General features: G+C 38.3%; 1 protein-coding gene across 3 annotated transcripts in view; it reads left to right on the top strand.

Annotated features, from left to right (window-relative positions):
• The window catches only part of LOC124405274 (potassium voltage-gated channel subfamily H member 8-like), a 61,856-nt gene that overhangs the window by 31,255 nt on the left and 5,515 nt on the right, over positions 1–25,086 (top strand). For 2 of the 3 annotated variants that reach the window (XM_046880048.1, XM_046880046.1), the window contains exons 3-10: positions 6,006–6,239; positions 8,077–8,208; positions 9,631–9,758; positions 13,154–13,382; positions 16,790–16,953; positions 19,647–19,860; positions 22,594–22,773; positions 23,439–23,647. In XM_046880048.1, the coding sequence (XP_046736004.1) occupies positions 6,006–6,239; positions 8,077–8,208; positions 9,631–9,758; positions 13,154–13,382; positions 16,790–16,953; positions 19,647–19,860; positions 22,594–22,773; positions 23,439–23,647 (1,490 nt within the window). The remainder of the gene's footprint in view (positions 1–6,005; positions 6,240–8,076; positions 8,209–9,630; positions 9,759–13,153; positions 13,383–16,789; positions 16,954–19,646; positions 19,861–22,593; positions 22,774–23,438; positions 23,648–25,086) is intronic. The other variant, XM_046880047.1, reaches the window with a different exon arrangement.

Raw genomic sequence — 25,086 nt, 5'->3', positions numbered from 1 at the left:
TGATCCAATAAATAAATCGAAGTTCAGGGCTTCCGAGACCCAGATTCCAAAGTGACAATGACGCCACTCAAAGAGATGAAATTTTCATTTTACTCTGCGTGAGGACTTCGCAAATGCCTGCAAACTCCCGCGTCTCTGGGGGAATGTAAATGAACGGTTGACTCCAAAGGTACACGACGTATTTTGCAATTGCATTGTCTGCAACTCGGGAGAGTGCAACAGTGAATTTATCTCGCTATATAGATATATGTACCTACTTTAGACTTAACAAGTTGAATAATACGACGCAACACCCGTTTCTCTTTATTACATATAACGTCAACTTTCCACTTCGTTAGAGAGTTAAATTATACGAACTGAATTGCGATGAGGGAAATTGAAGCGGATCGTTTTGTGGATTTTTAACCGACTTCGAAATTCGGGAGCATGACAGAATTTATTGGATTTAGATGATATATTGCGAAATTTTTTCGAGTACTTATTTTTATCGAATTGTTGTTTCGTCTTTCCGAGTTTATCCCCGACGTTAATTATAGGAGCGCGCGTTGCTCGCGCTACTGCAGGTAATTGGAGTTGAAATTTTTTCAACTGCAAACGTAGCTCGTCGGAAACTTTCAGATGCTTAATTGCACTTAAAAATAAAGCGGAAACCTTTTGCAGGATAAGGTCAATCTTCCAATTCCGAAGACGTATAAACAATGCTCGTTAAAGTCTGGTTTTATCGTGAGTTTAACGCTATTTTCGCGATCCACGTCGGAGGCGCGTATTTTTTGCTGAGTCATTCGATCCATGATATGACGTGCCAAAAATAAAAACGAATGTAACAAACACTTGTTAGTAATGAAAACACAAAAATGAAGGGTTTGTTTGTGAAATTAAAAAAAAAAAAAAAAAACATATGAAACCATTGCGTTCTTGTTGTACTTGACAAGGAATGAAAATCGATCTTGCAAATGGAATTATCCCTGGATTAACGTTTTTTTTTTTTTTTTTTTTTTTTTTTTTTTTTGGGGGGGGGGGGTATTTTTTCCCCCACGAGTATTCACGGCGCGAAAATCCGATTTTTTATCCCCTGGTATTTCAGACTTCATTTATTGACCACAGCTGAAAGCAGACCGAAGTTATATACGTTGTTTAATAAGAGGTACAACAAACGAAACATAATTTTACCTCCATTTAAAAGTTTCCGTGTACAACCGGCGACGTGATTATCACAAGGCTAAAGAGAAAGAGAGTTGAGAAAGGGAGTACATAGTACAAAATGAGCGGCTGACTTAGCTTTATGACGTAACTTTTGACAAAGTAAAGTAATTTTGCCAATAATTAGTTTCAGAAAGCAAGAATTAACGGAGTTCTATTACTAGTGAAAATTTTCGTGAAATGTAATTTGAATATACACGCACTTTTATAAAACAATACCAGCAGTAACTTTCTGAATATTTTTTTGCAAGATGGAAATACTAGAGCCTACGAAATAGCTAATTTGCGGAAGAATTATGTCAGTTAGATGTGTAAAAAATGCCTCCTACTACAGTGTTTAAATTTCCCAGCTTCGAAAAGCGTTAAGCTCAACTAATTTCCAAACATGGAATATTTCTGACTTTCGATTTCAATATCAAAGCCAGCTTACAATGTAATCGCCTTATCGTCACGTTGGCTCGAAAACGGAATCCGTCTGTGCGATTCGCATCGATTACCGCCCCACGCCGTCGGCGAGATCCGATCTATGCAATTGATTTCACTGCAGATTCAGCTTTCAATCACACCCCCGCAAACCGAAATTCAAGTCCCGCTTATATCTTGCGTATAAAACGATGCTCTTCTCTATTTTCAACTCCTTTCTCGTGTATGACGAGTATAATGCGTGCAGGTAAACGTACGGCTTATCCGCACGACGAATTACACGTTAAAATTAAAAAAAAAAATATTGATAAAAATTTTCTTATCTATGACTCGGTGATGTATCATACTTATGAGATAAAATACATGCGTACACAGCGAATTGTGTCGCATATATATGACGAATTGCATTTACCTTAGATACCTAAAAAACGAGGCCCCCCGATTTACTAAATACGATTGACAAGATGATTGAAACTTTAGAGGAATTCGTTCACCCTCATTTCTCACCCAATTCGACGTGAAATTTATGAAAATCGGGGTATTTCTTTCGCTTTATTTTTTCTAAAAATCAACTGCGGCGATGATCTATAAATATATGATATGCGGAACAACAGCATCCCGCTGCTTATACAGAGCTTTACACTTTAACAGCGGTTGACAGCTAGAGCCGGTGCTTGTGTTGTTAGCACGGAAATAGCCGTGGGTGTATTTTGATTCATCGTTATTTCAAGACTGTTTACGGCTGTTAACTTTTATCAAAACAGTTCGTAAAAGAACACTCGACCCTCGTACAGCTGTTAGTAGGTTATACCGTAAGAACTTTCGACGCCGGCAAACTCTCCGTGATAGAGATTTATGGACTTGCTCTCGATGTTCTCGGGATTTTCGCGGAATCTTAGAATTTGCCAAAACTTTTAACCTACATGCACCGCATAATTTCATGCCGCGTGCGCAAGCTTTTCTAGGCCCTCAAAATCACTCAGGCTAGTTTTTTTTTTTTTTTTTTTTTTTTCAACTTCATTTCTACTTCACATCACTTTTGGTGAAGTAAAAAAAGTGAGTATTGTTTACATTCGAAAATCGCTTTTTCCAATTTCAACGAATCTTCTAATCTTCTTTTAGAAAAACGTCAGACTGGATGTCGGTCCTGAAAAAATCTGAAACTTACGTCTGATGGGCATCAAAAATTGACAAGTTCCGTTTAGTTGGAACTCTCGATGCTACGGAAAATTTATAAATTTTTAATGTTTTACTGACAAGACAATATTTTTTTCTCTTTATATTACTTTCCCTAAAGCAACGATCATATTTTTCCAAGTTTATTTATTTAATTTAAATAGTTTTAATATTTTTTTCTGTTTTTCAATTTTTCTTTCACTACTTTTTTGTTCATTTGCCACGTCCTGCCAGTTACCGATTTTTCATCTGACCGTTTTCGAAGTCACCGGGAAGTCTCATAGACTTTTTCCTTTTCACGGTGATGAAAAAGTATCCCGGAAGAAACTCTTTTTCTTGTTTTCTCTCTTACGTTAAGTAGCAGAGTTTTGTTTTGCAGAATTCGGCTTCACATGCTTCGAAACAAGGAATTTTAATATATTCTAGACCAAACAAGTCTCATATGAGTGCTCAAAGACGAAAAGCCGAGTGAAGTTGGAAAATTCATAACCCTACTTACTCGAGTTGAATAACGGTAGGCAATAAAAGTACGAAACATTGCAGACTTTTCGATCTCACATCCCGTAGATCTTGCGTAAGTAGATCTAAATTGAATTCTCAAGCCGTTCAAGAGTTCTCGTAATAATCTTCTGACTTAGCAAATATTCCGATTTTTTTTTTCATCTTTGCATTTCCGCACAACGCCGACATCCGGGACGAAGATGAAAATCTCGACGTAGGATGAAAATTTTTTGCCGGAAAATTCCTGTGCTTTCAATTCGTCAATCGTCAAACGTTCCGGCTCGAAAATCTCTTGCGCAACGAATCTTCGCCCAGCTTCATTCACCGCCGTTCTAGACTAAACTGTGGGACAATTAAGCGAGGCATAAACTCTCCGACCAGAGATTAAGATTTAACGGGGAAATATGAGCGAGAGTCGGTTACGGGGGTTAGAAAATCGCAGCTGTTTCTGGCTCCGCAACAAATCATCACGCGGAATGCTTTTGGCCATTGTCTGACGCCTACGAGCTTTCAGCTTTGTCTGGTCACGCGTGTTGCTCGGACGCAAGGGTCAGTCTCATCTGAACCTTGACCCTTTGTCTGAACAAAGTGTGCGAGAGGAAAACCGGAGGTAAAATTGGTTAACCTATAGCCGTCTGATCATCCGGCGATAAAAGCGGTAGAAAAGAATCGGAATCGTCCCTTTTCAAAGTGACAATATACAGGCCTGATAATTGTAGATCCGACGGGCTTCGTTCGTTCGCTTCCGTGACTCTGAACGGAAGTTAGGCACGGGTGGAAAAGTTCTGAGCAATTTTTTAGAGCACGAGGCGTGGCGTCGTTGGGAATTTTACCCGGAACCGATGCTGATCAATTTTTCTGATCATTGCTTGCACGTGGGTTTCGAAGTCGGTATTGATGGCTCATTTTGAGATAAGCTACACCGATTACAGCCGGAAATACCGCGTTCAAATTGAGGCGAGATAATTAGTACACTTTGGTTACGCAGATTCTCGGAGGGAATTCAAACCAGGCTTTTAACAAAAGTTTTTTTGTCTGATGTTGAAAAATAACTATCCATCAAACTCTGGTTGTGGTGAAAATCCAACGAAACTTTTCTCGAGACTTCTGGAGAGTCTCCCTGTGAGAGCTTTTTGTCGATATATTACACCCAAGAAACCCTGACCGTTTTCATCGCGTCTTTCGAAGCTTCAACGATTACGAAAATGCTCGGAAAAGTTTGAGATTCATTTTTTTCACATTATCTGGAACTTCTTCCTGTGTACGGGATGGCTTAAAAATTCTCTGAGAATTTATGAGAAGTTTCGCAACTTTAACGAAGATTAGGAAAAAAGGTAGAATCCTTTCCTTAAATTTTTCATCGCTCACCCTTGTTAATGCGTGAATGATTAAAGTTGGGTTGGAAAGTAACACGATTTTGCCATTTTCTTATCCCCTATTAATCGGCAATCTTCACACATGTGCAGAAAGTGTGTCAAAACTTTATTTCAATTTGTGGGAGCCGATATCAATTCACCAAATATATAATATAAATCGACAAAACATTTGAACATTTCGAGGGGGACTTTAAGGTGGGTTAAATTAGCTTGATTTACCGACATCTCGTCAACGAATGCCTTCAGGAATAAAAGTTTAATTAGAGCTTCACGTAACTGACATTTCCTCTGCCACTCCCCCGCAATCAACGCTAATCAAAGCTATCGCCCCTACATTTTGTTTGGCTCGACTTTGCCATTCAAGAACGCACAATTTACAGCAGGATCGAGTATATTCATTTCAAAGGCCGTTGATCATAGTACTGTGAAAACGAAATAATCTTCCCAGCCTGCAGATTTCCGCTACCCAAGATCATAACTCAACGGTTTCTCCTCTCGTGTTTCCCCAATTTGGTCCACGTGCCATCTGACAAGTCACGTAATGGAGCAATTATTTATGTCACATGAGTATATCCTAGAAATCAGCGATCTCATCCCAGTAACAGAGGATGTTATCTGTTTCGAAGTCAACTATCCGCACGAAATGGTATTAGAGACGATAGAAAAAAAAAAAAAAAAAATATTAAATAAGAGAAAACCACACGTAAATACGGTACGGAAAAATTCACCCGAGATGAGAGAGTCCGCATTGTGGGATTACTTCGGGACGCATATTGGCAGGTTGAAATACAATCCCTGTTCCCGCCATGTGGTCTGCAGTAATTGATCGAACATCGGTACCTAAGCCACCGTCGCTGTGAAAGCGATCCAGTCTCGCGTTTCGTTTACTCGCTTTATATATACGTATATGCACGTCGAGGTGGTATAAAGTAATGAAATGAAAATTTATTTGCGAGTGATTTCTGTGAAAGAAAAACAATATTCCTCGCCCTGGCTTTACCGTGCTTATCCAGCCGGGCATTCGCACACACACACACACACATGTAAATACATGTACGGTATAATATCGTTAAACTCGTGGAAATATATTCCTCGACCGTTCACTGATTGGAGATGCAATTATCACTGGACTTTGCGAAAGGTATACGTGCAATATACGTGTGTCCAATTGAAGGGCGATTCGACTAATCGAATATGAAAGGGTGTCAAGTGGATTGAATAAACTGCAGTATTATTCCGTCTATTCATCCCGAGAAAACTGTAGTGAATCGATTAATTGAGTTGTCGAATGAAAATTTGTCAAAGTTGGTTGTATATTTTTTGTTTCAGACAGCAACTTCGTTCTGGGAAATGCTCAAGTTCCCTCGATCTATCCGATCGTTTACTGTTCGGATGGATTCTGCGACTTGACGGGTTTTGCGCGCGCCCAAATCATGCAGAAGGGCTGCGCGTGCAAATTTCTTTATGGACCAGACACGACGGAGGAGGAAAAGGCGATGATCGACAAGAGTCTCGAGAGCAAAACGGAACTCAAGATGGAGGTTGTCTTTTACAAGAAAACCGGTAAGCAAATATGCCGGGAAAATCGCTTCCGCCAACTACTAAGTGAAATTTTCAGTACACGGTGTACAGATTATTGATTTTCAATCATTCGAACGGGCAACCTTCCGATTGCACATCGGTAAATAACGTCTCTGTTCACATCACTGTCTTCATTAATTAACCCCACAGCCCAGCATAAAGCCTAATTGGCACTATTCACGGCTGCCGGTTATTTTCCACGATGTCGATAGTCCTTGAGTCGGGAAACAAATCCCTTCGAGTAGTTTCATGGTGATAACCAATGATTACAGTTTACGTACATATAATCGCATGTGTGCACCTGATACGGGGATGTCTATATTTATGTTCAGTTAATTTTACAAACATCTGTAGGGATATTGGAACTGGGGGCCAAGTCGAGTCTTCCGCATCCTCGATTCTTACGCTCTTGTTTCTTTTTCTGATCTTTTTCGCTTCACCCACTCAACCCAATTTCAAAGTTGACGCAGCCCGAGGCACTCTTCCAGTTTTATTCAAGATGAAAAACTTATCCGCGTTACATTGCCCGCTGAAAGCTTCGCCGGGGATCGAGAAGATCTTGATTTTTTTTTTTTTTTTTTTTTTTTTTTTTTTTTTTTTTTTTTTGTCAGAGGAATTATTTTGAACGATGCTTTAGCTCATCCTGGGTTATTTCAATTGTGTATTTACTGTAGTGAGATGGGTCATTGTATGATTTTCGAGGCAAGAGAACTCGTTACAATTCCATTACCGGGACAATCGTGGGACTAAGGAGATATTCGTCTCTGAATTATGTGAATTTACGGCCTTCGGAAGGTTCTTACAAATTCGAAACTTTCTTTGGCGGTTAACTGTGTGTAAATTTATCTTCCAACGAAGTCAAGTACTTGTGGTTACATCCGTTACAATTTACAACAATGAGTACATTAAAGTACCGTAAAGTTTTTATTGGAAACTCGGTATATGGCTTATAAGTTGAAACTTGTTCGTGCATAAAATGGAATATCGCTTACATTGTAATTTATAGAAGACGAAACTCCGGGTTTGAGGGCCCAGAGTACTTTTTTATTCTGAACTTCGGGTTCCTTGCTATAGTATATCTGCTAACAAAATCCTCGATCTCTAATGATTTTTATGAAATTCGTTATTATGGAATATTGAGTAAAAAATCATTACAAATTTTATGGAATAATTTTAACGGATATCAATTTCACCGTGATAAAAAAAAATTGTGTTTAACCTCAAATCGGGGAGTAAATAATTCGAGATTTGAGCGATACAAGAATTTTTTGAGTCGAATTGATCTAAACTAATTTATATAATTCGACTTAATTTTGTTTATTTCACATTTTTTTTATTTCAGATAAATTTCTTTGATTCAACTTAATTTTTTTATAATTCAAGTGAGTTTCAAAAAACTTCTATTCATTCTTTTGTATTTCCTGTTAATTCACATTAATTTTCTTTTTAATTCAACTCAATTTTTTTTATATCAACTTAATTCTTTATTGTTTTCTCCAAACAGATATTTTTGGCACGAATTCATACTAATTCAAATCAACTTGACTTGATTGTCCAAAATTTAATTATTTCTCAGTTATTTATTCATTATTCCAGTCAATTTTTAATAATTGAGTTAATTCTCATTGATTCAGATGAATTCGAATTAATTCACAAACCTATTGACACATCAAGTCATCGAGTCATTTATTCGTCGCCCTAGATGTAGAATTGGAAATAAATTGTTGTTTATAACTTTGATATTATACGGCTTCAAATTATTCTCACATCATGTCCGTTCGGCAGAAATTGTAAAGGGAAACTGATATTGAATGTGCAGGGAAACCGTTTAACTGCCTCCTCGACATCGTGCCTATAAAGAATGAGAAAGGAGACGTCGTCCTCTTTCTCGCATCGCACAAGGATATTACAGACGCGAAAAATCTTCAGCCCTGTGAGTTGTACGATAGTGGTGAGTTTGCACTAACGCTTTGCTTATTACACCATTTTATTGCAAAAATATATTAGCAAAAGTGAAGAACGAAGAAAGAAGAACAAGAATTTTTCCACTCAACCCTTCGCAATATGTCTGGTGATTACTCTTCGGATAATTTGAATTATGGGTTTGGATTATTCGACTCGCACGATGCCAGCAAGCAATTACTTAGCACCGATTCAAAACTTAATGCGACACATCGACACGTTTGAAAATGCATTCAATCTGTAATGTAGAATAATAGAAATCCAATTTTTTCTTGCCTTTTTTCTCTTACTGTAAAATTTGATGCTTTACTCGTTTATTTCAAGTTGATTCAAATCGTTTGGCTTGTTTATTCCGAGCAATGAACTCAACTGCTTAAAGTTCATGTTTACAGACTGTTTATAGCACTAGTTAGAAATTCACGTAATAAATCATCGCGCTAATCGAATCCGGGGGCTAAACTCGGGACATTTGCGACGAATAATTGAACTTCCGTAAACTAGTAAAGTAGCCGAAGTTTCGGGCACAAACAAAATTTAATTCACCTTACTTTCAACTTGCCTGCAGAATAAAACGCGAACCAGGAAAATTCAGACTTTTCAACCCAGTTTAACCGTTTTGACAGTCGTAACGCATTGCTATTACAAAAGTTGAAAATAACTCCGTAATGAATAACGATTCTGGCAAAGAGATTGAAGAGATAACAACAATTCGTTCCTCACTTTGCGATTTTCTTTTCAACTAATATAAAAACGTCGCGTATAACCAAAGTATAATCGCTAATTACGTTGCACACGGATTTAATAGAAGCCGGTAATTCGCATCATGCACATTCGTGTATCCCAGTTTGTAGGATATTTGTGTAATCGCTGTTAGACGAGCGGATTATTCGCGTTCACTTATCGAAGTGTTGGAAAGCAATTAACGTATTCATACCGGCTGATAGAGTAGCTTGAAACGAGAACCGGTTCACCATGAGTTTCTACCCGTTACGCACCCCATGTACATCATCTATGTATATTCACGTGCCGGTCGACAGACAATTAATTAAAACTTGGACCGTTTTCCGCGCCCTTCATAACAAGCTTCAGCGATCCTCTCCGAATGCTCCCGAGATTTCTCATCGCATTCCTTTCTCTATAACGCCAAGTGATGTCGAGGATAGCCAAATTGAGTATTTCATTGGTTCAGATCTTGGCGTTTGAAGGGTCGATTGATTTTTCAATCGGTTTTACACAGAAATTCATTTCTTTGTATTCGCTTGTTTTTCATTCGTCGAAAGACGGTAATTGTCGACGACTATTTTGCACAACGCACTCCTAGATTTTTTTACTTAGACCCAAACTTCAGAATGACAGAAAAAAAGTGAACCGGAATAATTTATAATTTTCTCAATTTTTTCGTCGATTGAAGATGCTAATGGTAACCTGGACCCGGAAGCCCCTCCGGCCAATTATGGGCGAAGAAGGAGTCGAGCAGTTCTCTATCAACTCTCGGGCCATTACAAACAGGACAACAAACACAAGCTGAAAATAAATAACGTGAGTATTTAACTTTTTCCTCATCTGATATATACAAATCGGAGTAATAATGTGCAATGCGGCGTGGCTGAAAGTAAGATCATTATTGAAATAACAATAATCTGTTTGACCGTTTACCAATTCGATCGAACCTGTGACGAAATGAGAATATTTCTAATCTTCCGAATGCAAATAATAAAACTCATATGGGATTCCGAGTCGTTTGCTTTTTGCATCAGCTGGAAAAAAAAAAAAAAACTGCGAAGAGAGCTTAAGAACAAAAAACATTTCTTGTCGACTTTTGAAACATTTACAATCTTATTTTTTTATCTCATATATTTGTCACATCTTGGTTGGAATTATATCAAGAAAATATTCAAGCATTTCTACTATTTTCCAAAAGTCAAACAAAAATTATAGCCATCAGCTACCAAACTAGTATTGAAGTATTTCATTAGTTTTTCATTCCACATTTCTGCAGTTCTTTTATATTTCGTTATCGAGTCTTATTTCACGAACGTGTGATTGCAATACCGAGAGCAGGTCAAGTTGAATTGTATAAACAGCTGTATTCAACGGAATGAAAACTGAATTATCGTTTGTTATCAAGTTTCAAAGCTCAAAAATGTGGAAGTGAGCTATAACAAATCCAATATACAATATTCACATCTTGCCACCGAGTATGTTTTTGATTCCATAGCACGAGTTGAATTTTCGTCCATTTTCAACATATATCGCTTTCGGCTAATTGCACGGGAATTTGCAATCAGTCGCGATATTTCTCATGCAAATTCACTCTTTGCAGCAACACCGACAAAATCCTGCAACCGAATTAGACGAGTTTCTAAGAGCTCTTGGAAACTCCGCAGCACAGCGCTGCGAAACGCGAATGACTTTTATACTAGGTATACAGTTTGCTAATGCTATCCACCGTGTCTAGGAAGTTGTAAGTCAATTGAAATTCCAACTACTTCCGTCTACTATAACGTAATGTTTGGTGAATATTTCAAAAAGCTTTATCCTTTTGACATTTTACCCTGCATGTAAATACTTACAGGTACATTCCACTGCGTGCGCGAGCAATTCAGTTCTCCTTACTATAATTCAGTATTCCTTATTATCTTGTGAAGAGTCTTTCATAGTTTTCGGTTCATAATGACTCTTGACTCCCCGCAAATCGCGATTGATAAATTTTCCTTAGAGTCCACTCGATTCATTTTTTTTTTCTTCGTTCACCGGCGATTAATTATTGAAAAATATTTATTGAAAATTTGAAGTTTTTTCTTCTATATGTATATTTCACATCCGAGTTTCGATAATGATAAACATTTATTTACTGCAGGAAATACGTAGGTATATAACGTGAATTGGGCATTGTATCATCTCGAATGGATTGTTTTTCTTTTTCCCTTTGATTAATTAAACCACTCGACAGGCATGTATTTGTATTATTGTATGCATACATCATTGGCAAATAGCTGTGCGCGTCTGTACAAAGCCACGAACAAAGAAAATCTAGATACAGCGTATTTTTTCAGTGGAACGCAAAATTTATTCGTCCAAGTGTAGATAATGTCTTTTTTCCGGATGCTGCTGGTTGTAAAATTCTTGTTGACCCGACATTCATTGATAGCTTCCACCGTGTGGCGGATGAACAAAATGAGCAATAAAACTGACCTTGGGAATCAGTATACAAGATGATCTCGTTCTTTAAATAAGCTGGAAAGTTTTATAACAAAAAGACAAAAAGTTGTACAAATAATTAAATTAATTTCATTTCGTTTGGGTAAAATTTTACAACTACATAAATTTGTGAAAATTTTCCGAATCTGCAAGTTACATTTTACTTAGGTAAACGAGAGAAAAGAAATTTCATATTCTCCAGCCAGTGACGGTAAAAAAAAAAATCAATCACCGTCTACGACGGTGGAATTTACATATATTGATGTACGAAGTACGCCTCGAAAAGCTGACATTATTATTTAGGCATCGAATGTGTTCCAAGGAAAAATATACTCCTACACATACACATACACATGCAGTCTCGTTACATTAGTTTGCTGGTTCCTTTGAAGTATAATCAGGTATAAGACAAGATCTGCGTAAAATGCCGTATTCCATATACATATATACATATAAGTGTGTATATATATATATATATAGCTACACGTATATTATGGCTAAAGTCAGTCAAAGCAAAAGATCTTACCTTGCGTAAGGATACGGAATTAAGGAACGTGTATATCTTTTCACAAAGGCCTTCGAAACTTGATAAAAATATTCACCAGTTAATGCTTCATATATGTATATGAATTTGTGACTTTTGTCCAAAGATTTTCTAAATATTCCGCATAAATTGGTGATTACCGTATTTAATCGAACACTTTAAATCGTAATCTGAATCCGATCGTGAAATCGAATGATATAAAATTCGAGTTGAAATTATGCATCTGAGCAAATTTCACATCAACTAACGTGAAATTATGACTATTTGAGACATTTTATTAATGCTAACCTGATTATCAGCTCAAACGTACCGAGATCCCCCAAACAATTGGAGTTTCAAAAATTCTATCCAAAAACGATCGACAAGCATATTGCGAAAAATATTTTCAACTCGATCGGAAATTATCAGCCGCGCGTGCACGCAAATTTCTTTTACTTTGATCTACTTGAATCGGATATATGATTCCCGCATCCGGTTCACATCGCTGAAATTCAATTTCCTCTCTACAAATTACAAAGATGCAAGTTCTCAGCAGAATTCGTCTTTGCATTTGAGTGCCGATCTTTTAGCGTTTGAAGCGTAACTTCAACGATTAGATCAAATGGAACGGCTCTTCTCCCCTAATTTCTGGTATCGACATAGCCTTAATCCGCAGTGTAATGAGGACGAGTTACAACTTTGACGTTAAACCCGATTAAACTTTTGTTTCAACAACGCAACTCTTCCAGCGTCCACTCAGTTATAAAGAATCTCACGCGTTCCTCTGATGATATTTTTAGCTGATTTTTTCCTAATCCTTTTTTATTCATCTCCTCTTTTTCTATTGATTTTTTTTTTTTCGAAGTTCTTTCTTTCTATAAATTAGAACTGGAAAATTCTTTTCGAAGTAAGTACACGTCCATTGGGTTTAACGAAGAAAATCGGACGACCTGGTGAAATAATTTTTCGCGGAATATGCATGAGTCAATTATCCGCAAGCGATGTACCTACACATATTATTGGCAAAGTTTATTTTCGATCGTATTATACGTCTATTATTTTTATACGTCTCTCTTGTTTACAGTTGAATTACAAGTTATCAACCTGATTCTAAAATATTTATGACGCGCCAAATCGCGCCTTGAGATCGGAATTTCGCGTTTGGGAATGAGAACGATTTTTGATGAGAAGACGTTTTTTTTGTTTATAGACACTTCTTCATTCCACTGCCGCTCCGCTTCCGGAGTACAAAACATCGGCAATAAAGAAATCAAGATTTATACTCAGCCATTACGGAGGATTCAAGTCGTGCTGGGACTGGCTTATCTTGATTGCAACTTTCTACGTGGCGATTGTCGTTCCGTATAATGCGAGCTTTGTCAACACGGACAGGCCAACAATGGTCAGCGACGTCGTCGTCGAAGCTCTCTTCATTATCGGTGAGTATTCGACGTACAGTAATCGCACCCCTCGATTTTAAAGTCTAATTTCAAGCCGGCTCTGTACGCGCTTCGCTTCCCCGATATCTATCCGCGCGTTTAATCGATTGCCGACGCTGTAGCTTGGAATTCAGAAACTCTGATGAGAGATGAAAAATGCTGGGAAAGGGAATAGCGAGCTTCCGATAAACCGGAAATTCGTTTGGGGTGTAAAATGACAAATTTTTGAAAACGCGTAAAATTTATTTTATACAACAGATTCGTAAATGTAGAAAATCAAAGTATCAAAAAGGAAAAATATAGAATCGTCAAAATTCTGATGATAATTCTATGTTTTGTGTTTCTGTACTTTATTTTTCCCTACGCATTGTGAATTTTCTGTAGGTACTTTTAAATTTTTAATTTTATAATTCCACAGTACAAGTATCGTGACCCTTCTGTTTATTCGTCTATTCACATTTTCACTCCCAGCCCAACTACGTAAGGAATTTTCGTAGGCCGATTTGCAGAATCTCTTCTTCCCCGTCATCCTCCTCAGCTACCTTAGGGGCTATTTCCTGTTTAAAAGCTGATGAATTATTAGGTATACCGGAGATGATGGCCATGGTGGTGGGACGTTGAAGTCGCGCGTCGCGATGACAAGTCGACCGTGTAATCGAGCAAGTATCCACCGGCGGTCTGTGCAGAATGTATTTGCTCATCGATCATAGGGAAGGTGTGCGAAGTTTCGGTTGAACGGGTACCAATAGAGCGAAAGAATATCGCGGGTAAACAACCGTAAGCCTAATCCACCGTGTAGACCTAGGCTATATTTATAAGCAGCCAAGATGAAGAGGGGAGGACCTGCCTGATGGGAATTAAAGTAAACTCGTAATATCAACCGTGTAAATGAAAGGAAATTAAAAAATAGGAACGAACATGCTGATCCACCTATAACCTGTCATCGATCACAATTTATTTTTTCTCTTTGCGCCCGAGGCGTTATAAATTTTTCTTTATTTTTATAATGTTTTATCAACAAAAATTATAATTGAATTCAAGTCAAGTACTCTGATATTTTGGCAAATACAACGAAATATATCTTCACGCATCAGCGGATAGATAAAAATTTATACGTTAGCTCTGTTAATTATTAGGAATAAATTATTGTCCTGTTATAGATTTGAAAGATAGAGATTTTTATAACCTCATTTTTACTTGGCAGGTGGTGTCATTTCACGCTATATTTATATATATACTAAAATTAATTCATCCAGACTTATGACAGTCAAGAATTTTTATCATGTTTAATAAATTAAAAATTAATTTTTTTTCAACTCATTTTTTGCCTAGACTAGTTATTTCTTGTGCACAATGATCGATTCTTGTACCTAAACGGTAAATAGGTATAAACAAAAACAGCTTCACACACTTATATTTTTTATCAACTCTTGTAAAATTTCGAGGGATAATCGTGCTCGACAGTATTCAAGGGGGGGAAAAAATTCTGAGGTAGCGAAATTTTTTGTACGAGAAATTATAATTTTCCTACTGTTCTGGAGCAGTGGAACGAACGTTACATTCGAAAATGTCCGACCATTTTACGGAGCATATGTATGTACGTAATACGTATGTATTATATTTTCTGCGCGGTACGAGACTACAAGCTATTCGAGAGGTGAGACAGAGCTGGAATTTGCCAGAACCCAATTTGCTGAAAGCGAGAAAATTCATTTCTCTAAACGCGGGGTATTATTTGACAAACCGAAAATTGTACAAACTCGTCTGTTGTGCAGACTTCGTATCTCGATTCGCGCTAAAATTTGCGTCATAAAATGTATTGCGAATTTAAACGGAGATCTCATCTCGTCATGTTTGTCAGCCGAATCGTTTCTCGTCAACCGCAAACCCCCAAGAACCGAAAAGCTCGGGGAAAAAAGATGTTTTCTTTCTCAAATCAAATCGTGCATAAAGCTCGCACGGTTTTTCATGTCTGCACGCACCGTTTGAATAAAGCATCACGTGTATTGCTACAAGGACCAGATCAGACACTGCAGAACGTATTCGTCATGGCTGGGTACAAAAGGCAAGGCGTAGTCCTTATATACATACATACATTATACGTATATAGGTACAGGTGCATACGTGTTTGTATATATACTAGCGTATTATACTCCAGAAGGAAAGTAAGCCTGACTTCCGACCCGGGAGGGGATTGGCAAAACACTTTTGTGTTTCGACATTTGGTGGGCAATCTCTTGAGAAACCACAGACCCTGCGAGTGTCCGGAACCCCTCTGAAAACCGACCCGACAACTATGTACAGTGCAAGTCGGTTATAACTTAATTAATACGGTTAATTCGGACTGGAAACGAGGACAATCGAAGGGGAAGGAAAGGGATAAAATGAAAAATTAAATGTAGAATGCTGGACGTATAAGGTGACTTTGATCCGTGCATATTCAGCATCTGCATCTGCGGTTTACGCGTGCGAATCGAGTCGAGCCACTCTGTATAACATTATATGTAAAAGAATATATTAGGTTTATTCTAAAAGCGTTGAAATTTTTCATTCCACCTTACCACTCAAGGGAATATTTCGCTACATCCTTTGTCGTCTGCAGCTTTTTTATCGTATATTTTTCCTCTTTCTATTCGTTTTACAATTCTTTTTTTGCCAGCCGGTTTTCAGACGATTCGCGAATGTCGGTCGTGTCATTTTCATTACGTTAATGTTCTCCCGCGTTCCACGTACATTTGGAGAGCTTGATTTAAACCATGTTTTACACTTTGTTCGTGATGTTGTAATTTTAACTTTGCCTTTTATTAACAACCAAGGTGTTTTTTTTTTTTTTTTTGTTCTTTTTAGGTAGATACTCTTTACTAATTTCATGCAGCCGTTGCAGAACCGGCAATTCAATTGAAGATTCATTTTCGGGCCACCTTCTATGGTTAATTCTAATTTATACCGGGACCCTTTATGTTGATATAAGCGCTAGCTCAAGGATAGATTAGAAAGCCTGGATTCGGATAAAGGACAAAGCAACGCTGAGACCGGGGAACCAGACAAAACACGCCTGCCTCAAAGAGAGAGACCTTCTCTGCCTCTTAATGAAGAAGCAAACTTGGTCCTAATGGGTTTGAGTTTCATCTGGCAATTGGCGCGCAAAATTTTGTTGCTTTGAGAAACAAAAAAAAAAAAACGAAAGCAAAAAAATGTAGACACGCGATAAGATTGCTAACAAGTCAGGTGCTGTACGAATTACAATTTTTTTATGCTCCGTATAAGAATCGTTAATGAAAATTAATTGTACATGCAGGAAACGTTCAATGTTGTGTCCAGAGATTTTATACAATGTATAAGATAACAATTTGTGTGATACTTTTGCAAGTTCGGGGCATAAGATTGACGGATTATTTCCATTTCAGATATAATCCTGAACTTCAGAACGACTTACGTCAGTCGGAAAGGCGAAGTAGTCAGCAGCAGTAAGAGCATCGCTTTGAACTACTTGAAAAGCTGGTTTCTGGTCGACCTGGTGGCAGCCCTGCCGTTTGACCTCCTCTACGCGTCCGACCTTTACAGTGGTGAGGTCAGTGTTTGTGCTTCAAAATCCGCATAAAATTTACCCCGATTTTTCCACCCGAAATTTGAAACGACACACAAAACTCGACTTATCAGACAATTAATTTGAATTTTCACTTTAGTGGTTACAGAAATGCAATTTTCAGAGGTATAACTGCAACGAGAACTATATACGTATTTATACAATATACACATTTATTTATTTATGCATGTTTAAATATTGACGCATCTTTTTTCACGTTGAATTCAAAGTCCGTTATTACAACCGGAATTCGCTGACGCGCAGCATTTGTTCGAGAATGTTGAAATGGGACGCTGCTGCTTCAATTTCGTCCTGAATACATAGACCAGAAGTTCCATTAAATACGAAATATATTCAAAAACGAAACGGAAACGGGTTTTTGAATTCTATGAACGGTTTGAAAAACTAATCCGACAACGTGTAATACTGACGGTGGAAATTTTCTTCTTCTCTCTCTCTCTCTCTCTCTCTCTCTTTCTTCACGTGATAAAAACTGGTCTGCAGAAGACTGATCGGTGCAAAAAGAACCAAGAATAAAATTTTTTCGTGCTTCTCAATAGATAAAGCCATTGTAAACCTTTTATTAAGGTTTTTGGCAGAGAATTGTGTGAGTAGATTCACGTCTCGACGATATTCCGGTTCGATAATTTCATACGGAATACACAGCAAATGTCGGATACTACGTACGCCTTGAAAAGAAATGTGAAAAGATGAGTGGATCTGATTGTGGGTGGATCTGAAGCACGCGTTATCAAAATATTTCTTTCCCCTCTCTCTCTCTCTCTCTCTCTCTCTCTCTCTCTCTCTCTCTCTCTCTCTCTCTCTCACTCGCTCTCCGGCTCACCTTTACGGCTTCCGATCTATTTACTACATGCTTTACTTTATGTCAGGAAAGAATTGTCAAATACCCTCCATGAATATTGTAAAACGGGTTGACGACTCTACTTGTAAATGAGCCAATCACCAAGGCAAGCTTCAATCCGACACTTCTTACTGCAGAAAAATAAGGGAAAGAAAATACAAAATTAGAATGAGCTTATTATGCCACGAAATATAGATTCTCGACGCACCTGGGAATTTACTTTTAAATTACTGATGTATGAACAGCGAAGGTGGGTGAAGTGGACTGTGAATATTCATCTGATCGCCAGTCTGCTGGATGCAAAAAATTTTTGCCTCGTGGCAAAAATTTAGAAAATAATAAATTGTCGAATATTTACGCTTCAATCATTCAATAAATATGAAATTCAATATACGATCGAGAATTACGTTACGTTGCCTAGATGACTAGGCGAATGGAGTTTGCGAAAAGCGATGCTGGTATCCGTGATCACCCACAAGTTTCACCTGTTCTTTGTCTCCTTTTTTTGTGTACAATGACGTGCAGAGTTATTTAGGGAATTTAGAGAAACTTCGGAGGAACTTGGCAAACCTCAGAAGGATTGACGTTGTGAAATTTGGATTTTGAATGAAGTCGTGTAATGAGTAAAATTTTATTTGTACTACTCAGTTTGCAGACTTGGACTTTTAACGAAGGATCTGAATAGGAAAATTTTATACTTTACCGAAAAAAAATCTGCCGGCAGTATTTTACTATAGAATCTGCTGTAGCAATTGCAATAAAATTACTGAGTTGTAAATTTAAATAAAAAAATGATGTAAATTCTACTAAAAAATATCGACGGCAAAACGATTACGAAAATTATTGATGTAAAATGTATAACATTCGTTTTTTCCACTAATTATATCTCAAAGAATCGAGAGTATCGAAACCGTGGGCGTTCGCGTCTAAGCTCGCTCTGCAAACGAGAAGAATGTGAAAACGCAGACGTGACTTTTCGTGCAAATAGTGAAACCGAGATTGAATCTTCAATCCCTGCGTTACTGCTCGTACACCGACGTAATCCGACGAGCATCTGCGCTACCCACGTCAGCATCAACCCTTGATCATATTCATGGATCCGTTATTCTGCCAGAACGATGCCGGAGGGTGAAAATCGATACTTTTTGTTAATTTTATTTTATATGAAACAGCGCACATCGGATATCGGTTAAATTGTTGTTTTTCTAAGCTACGACAATGTCTTTGAAAGTACGAAAATAGAAAATACTGGAATTATCCCTCAGCAAAGGGTTCGACATGTATTCTTCCTTTCTAATCACTTTATGATTGTAAAAAATCTGATGGATTGTTTACCACAAATTCAGTGCAACACATTTTTTATCATATTGACATCTTTAATTATTTAATTTGACGACACTGCACTGATATTGATTATGATCAACTAACGGCAACATTGAATTAACCACTGGAAAAAAAAGAAAATCTGTCCCAGTGCCATTGTAAAAAATAGTATTCCGACAATGTGAGAAACGTATTTTCCATATTTTCTAACCATTTTTCAGCGATTTAAAATGTGGAACAAACGCATCTAAGCATTCGTTTATACCTACATCGTCTACTTTTGCATTTTCGAAGAGACGATCGTACCTTAAAATTATAAAAATTTGATAAATACTCAATGTACTACTAATCCCGTACTAAAATTGATAAATAGTATCGATTTTTGCTTCTCAAACTACCGAGAAAAATCTTCCCCGTCACATTCTCCGTGATGTTATACTTTATCTCATAGTATTGTGAATACACGACGTCGGTAACAGTGTTTGATTATCAGGATTCTGGCCACAGTCACATTCACCTAGTCAAGTTAACGAGACTCCTAAGATTGGCTCGTCTGCTACAAAAGATGGACAGGTACTCGCAATACAGTGCGATGATCCTGACCCTCCTGATGCTGTCCTTCACCCTGGTGGCCCACTGGCTCGCCTGCATCTGGTACGTCATCGCCGAGAAGGAGAGACTCCGGAACGACAGGGAATGGGATCTCGGTAAGTTGTGTCCTTATTAAACCTCCAAGGTTGCCTTTAAATTATCTCACTTTAAATTACGACCTGCATAAATACAGCTTGCTCAATCTTTTTCGCGCGCGTTTTTTCCCTCTCTTCGTCCAACCTTAAAGCGAGCGAAGACTTGGAAAAAGTCTCGGGAACTGGATTCGATTATTCGCTAGAGTCTGGAGATTATCTCTCTCGATTTTGAGAACAAGCAGCATCGACTGGAAACTTTTCCTTTTATAGAAGCGATGAAGTCGGGTCGTCGACTGCAAACCGAGCAAATTGATAGTTCGGGAGGGTTTTAGGCTCACGGGAGAAGAGAGAGTCGGATTAAATTGGCTGGGACAACTCGAGAGTTGAGTAAAGACACTTTCATTCTATCCAATTGTTGGATGGATCAGTTTTCGGGTGAATTTCTAAAGGGGAAAGGGAGCGAGGGAGGGATGGATGGATTGGAGGACTTTTTGAAAGGTTGACTTTTAAAAATTTTCTTCTCAAATATCCCCGCAACTCGTTAATGAACTTTATCCATACCCTACTTCTATACCACGTAATGTGATCTTGCTCGATCTTTTTCTCTCCATCAACGACCCCGTCTCAGGGGGTTGTAGATTTCAGGCCGCCGTGGCACAAAGGAAATACCCTCTCGCTACTTCGACCACGCCTATCGCATATGGAATGCACGTTACGCGTGTGTGTGTGTGTGTGCGAATCTTGCGACACGTCAATCAGCGAAGTGCCCTGCTCTAGTGACGCGGCTTCGTCTCTCGAGTTCGAGAATACATTTTTTTCGCTTATTAAAAATACACACTCTTTAGACTCTAGCCAAGGTTCATTCGCGGCTTTTGAAACTGAAAATACGTGGATACGTTTTCATTACACACGCGAACGCGAACTTGGGGTGAGCGAAAATATGTGTAAATTTTTTGCGCGTATAAAGCTTGCAATATATTCGATTTATTCCGGTCTCAAATAATTTTCAATGAGGTCCGTTAAGAGCCGCTACTACCAAGAAATTCGCGAAACGCAGCTGCATTGTGACGGATATATTGTAGAAATTGTCTGAGGATTATAGGATTTCACTGCAGATGGCAATTTCGAATCTATTGCCAATGCTAGAGCTTCGACCTGCAGATACGAAGACCTCTTGAAACTGCTTCGATATTGAATTCTATATACTTGTTTGCCCTGCCTTTGTCGTCGTTGTCGTTGTCGTCGCTGCCATGACGTAAAATTGCTAAATCCTGAATTTAAAAAGATGGATTGACGGAAGAATATCTTTCGCGGATCCCTTGCTGCGGGTTAGCCGCTGCAGGCTTGAATTTCAACTCAACGTTCCCGTTAACCTTTATCAATATTTACACTTCTGATCCTCAGCGAGGAAACGGAAGCTCTAAAATGCAAATGGGCGCTTCTCGGCTTTAAATAGCTTATACACAGCCTCCCGAATAACCGTACAGCGGGGAAAATTACCGCTGACCGCGAAAAGCACTTTAAGTCTAGACTTGTTTGGTTCGAGCCGAAGCCTAGAAGAATATGTGCCAAAGTTGGCGCGCCCCCTTCCTCAAAAGACGCATTCCTTCAATCACCCGGATTTCAAAATGATTTCGTTCAATGCAAAACGGAAGATTACAAATGACGCAATGTCGTGCAAGTAGATTCATGAGGTCGTTACATGAGAATTGAAGCGTAGCTTCAAAGCTTCAGCCAGGGCTTCACTGGCATTGTATTACAATTGTGCAGGTACTTGGACGTACTGTCATTAATCCGGGATCTCGAAGCATCTGAGCTCCGTTTCTCCAAGACGCAAAACCAGGCACCATTGTGCGGTTGACGTAGACGTTGAAACCCGGTCGTTAATATTGATTCTGTCAGCATCTGCCGCCCTTTCTCCAATTTCTTGAATCCAACTTCGTTTCGTTCTCCTCTACACACTTCCTTAGAAGCAGAAACAAGTCTGGTCAGCTCTTCCCGCGTACACTGCCAAACACGAAGTTTGCTCTCTTTTCAAACTCCCGCGGGATCTGCAAGGTTGGAAAAGCTGAGCACCCGTCGACCGGAGGATAAAACTACCCTCTCTAATCTCCGAAAAGATGAAAAGCTTGAAAGTGGCTAATTGGCGGTCCGAGCCTAGAATCCCGCACTCAGAAAAATCCATTTCTCATTTCTTTCGCCGCCAGAATTGAGATTACAGATATTGTTCACCTCACGATAATATACAACGTGACGTAGCAGATTTTGAACATTTAAGTGGTGCACATAAACGCAGAAGCACGAACAACGCTGTTCAGACTGCTATGATGACGTAACGTTAACAAATTTCATCTTCATGATGTTGATGATAATGATAGTAACGATTATTATTGTTGCTCTAAAGCACAAATGCTACACGTAGCTTAGAGGTGGATGATGATAATTAAATCGCTCATTATACCGTGCGCTGTGATCGGCAGGAATTATGCATACGAAAGTAATTGATTAAATTAGAAACTCGCGTGTGGAACCGAACCAGCACGTTGAGTTCCAGCGATGGAGATATCGGCGTGCGTTTGTGTCTGTGTTTCCGTGCATGCGTTTCACACGCGTGACTCTATATAGCATACATACAACACACCACGACGCAGTGTAATGTGCGAGATTATCAAATATGGAGAAGGTACATTAGTGGACCGCGTCAAGGCGAGCAGCCCTGTATTTTAGTTATGGTGAAATGTAATTGTTTTTCAGGCTGGATCCACACCCTGGCTGACAGGCTCAAGATATCCGTCCAGAATGTCACGCATTCGGAAAGCTATATTACGGCGTTGTACTTCGCTTGCAGCAGCTTGACATCCGTTGGGTTTGGTAACGTCTCTGCGAACACTTCGTCCGAAAAGATATTCTCCATCTGCATCATGCTCATCGGAGGTTAGTTAATTATTCCATTAATTAATGGACAAACGAAAACGGTTTAATGGAAGTGAAGATAGAAAGTTATATTCTCGAAGGATCTTTTTACGATGTTTTTCACTCAAGATCAGGAGTGTAAAAAATTATCTCCTTGTCGTATCATAACTCGATGTATACTTAAAATGTGTTTGGAGAAGTTTTCGGGTTTTACTAACTTTTCTTGCCATTTATTAGAGTAGGATAGCGATAGAGATTGCGAAGTTCTTTAACAAGACGGTAGAAAGTTCAATTCTGAAATTTACTCGTTTCCTACGTCATTCGAAACACTTTTCTAGTTTGACGTGGAAAATTTTTTGCCTGGGACGTAGGCGTAATTGAATAACGAAAAAGTCAAGCTATCTGGAATAAATGAATTTGAGATCAGTATTGAATCGCCAAACTTTTTCTCCCGCGATTAAACAGTTTCAAAGTATAAACAAGACGGTAAGGAAAGTTGCGAAAATGCATTATCGTGCCCAGAGATAAAAGAAGAAGATATTTGTAATATTTGAAAGGCGGAAAGGCCCCGATAGATTTACAGGTGTGTTGGAGGTTTGCCCAGAGTTTGCGCAGCGATGAATTATCACCGCGTCGCTTATACGCACTCGTCAATCATCGTCATTGATGAGGTAACTTATTTTCAGCTCTGATGCACGCGGTTGTATTCGGCAACGTTACCGCCATTATACAGCGGATGTATTCTCGTCGTTCTCTCTATCAGACTAAATGGAGGGACTTGAAGGACTTTTTGGCACTGCATCAGATACCGGACGAGCTGAAACAGCGAATGCAAGATTATTTTCAGACAATGTGGTCTCTGAACCACGGCATCGACATTCACGAGGTGAGGGAGGTGTGTAACGCGTAATGTCATCGTGATCCTAATCGCACTCTATATATCGTACCCTGTCGTTTGTCATTTGTTATTTCTGCATCCGGAGCGAAGCTCGAACTCATCTGCGAGACCACATCTGTACAAACAGAGTCAACGGAGAGTGATCGACTATCTGGAACCGAAAGCCTGTAATAACCCCCCGGCCTGGCCATGTCTTCGAGGCTTTGCGAACGCATGTAAATCCGTTTGAATATGGAACAATGAATACGATCTACAAATTACTCGCCGTCCTAGTTTTCACCCGGCAACTAAATTTTATCCGTTTTTTTTTTTTTCTTTTTTTTTTTTCTTATTCTTGTTTTATTGCTGTTTCACCATTTCTTCATTTTCTTAGTTTTTTTATCCTCACTTTATTGTCATTCAACAGAATCGCGATATATTTTCTTTTCTATTTTCTATAAATAAATTAAGCACGTATTTGTTGAAAATGAATTTTCTTAATTCTCGTTACTTTTGGTTTTGTTTGTTGTACGTTTTAACCGTTATATTTAATCCGGAAATTTTTTTACAGACGGTACATTGGCCTCCCCATGTCAGTAATAATTTCCTGCTTGGTTTGTTATTCAATCCTCTGTGTAACTCATCCCTGCTATAAGCTTGTGTTTTTTAGACAAAAAAAAAAAATTATTTTTTTACAATATAGCCGATGTCTGTATAATTTTTCATGTGACTCGTCATTCGTATTCAATCATCCCATTATCCGTGGACCATGCGCAAAATGTTTAGTTAACACCGTATAGATATTTGATATCTGCTTCAGTGGTGTAATCGTAAAATTTGAAAGCTTTTTTTTTTTTTTTATTTGCAGATTTTAAGAACTGCGGAGACTGAAATAAAAAACAATTCAATTCCCAACGTTGCTTTCTGAATATTCATACGTAGCCATGCTGCTTGGTAAACATTCATATTCATGTTTATTTATTATATTTTATTCCAGAGCAATTATAAGAAGACGCGGAAAAAATTTATGCAAATTAATTAGCGGTCGAGTTTCACACAAGTAGTTTCATATTAAAGCATTGAATAGTGGAAAACTCTATACGTACGAGAATTTTAAAACCGACCGATCGGAAACAAGAAACACTCTTTCTTTCTTTTTTTCGCAACTCACGTAAAGCATTTATCACTTTTTTATTTTCCAATGTTTTGTTCATACCCCTGATTAGAAAAGATGCAAAATTTCTACACTAGCAACAACTTACCAAATTTCTCGTCCCAGACTTTTCTATCTAACTATCAGCTGACTTGACATATAACTACTAGATGCGGCTGATACTTTAAACGCGTTAGTTTGACTTTCGTTGCTAACATTTCTCGCGGTTTGACGATCGTAAAAATAATGCAGAACAACGAATTGCTGGTTATTAACATCTGACTACAATACATTGCCGGTTGTT

This window comes from Diprion similis, chromosome 4 (assembly GCF_021155765.1).
Source record: "Diprion similis isolate iyDipSimi1 chromosome 4, iyDipSimi1.1, whole genome shotgun sequence".
In the NCBI taxonomy this organism is placed as follows: domain Eukaryota; kingdom Metazoa; phylum Arthropoda; class Insecta; order Hymenoptera; family Diprionidae; genus Diprion; species Diprion similis.
This window is presented reverse-complemented; position numbering and strand designations above follow the sequence as displayed.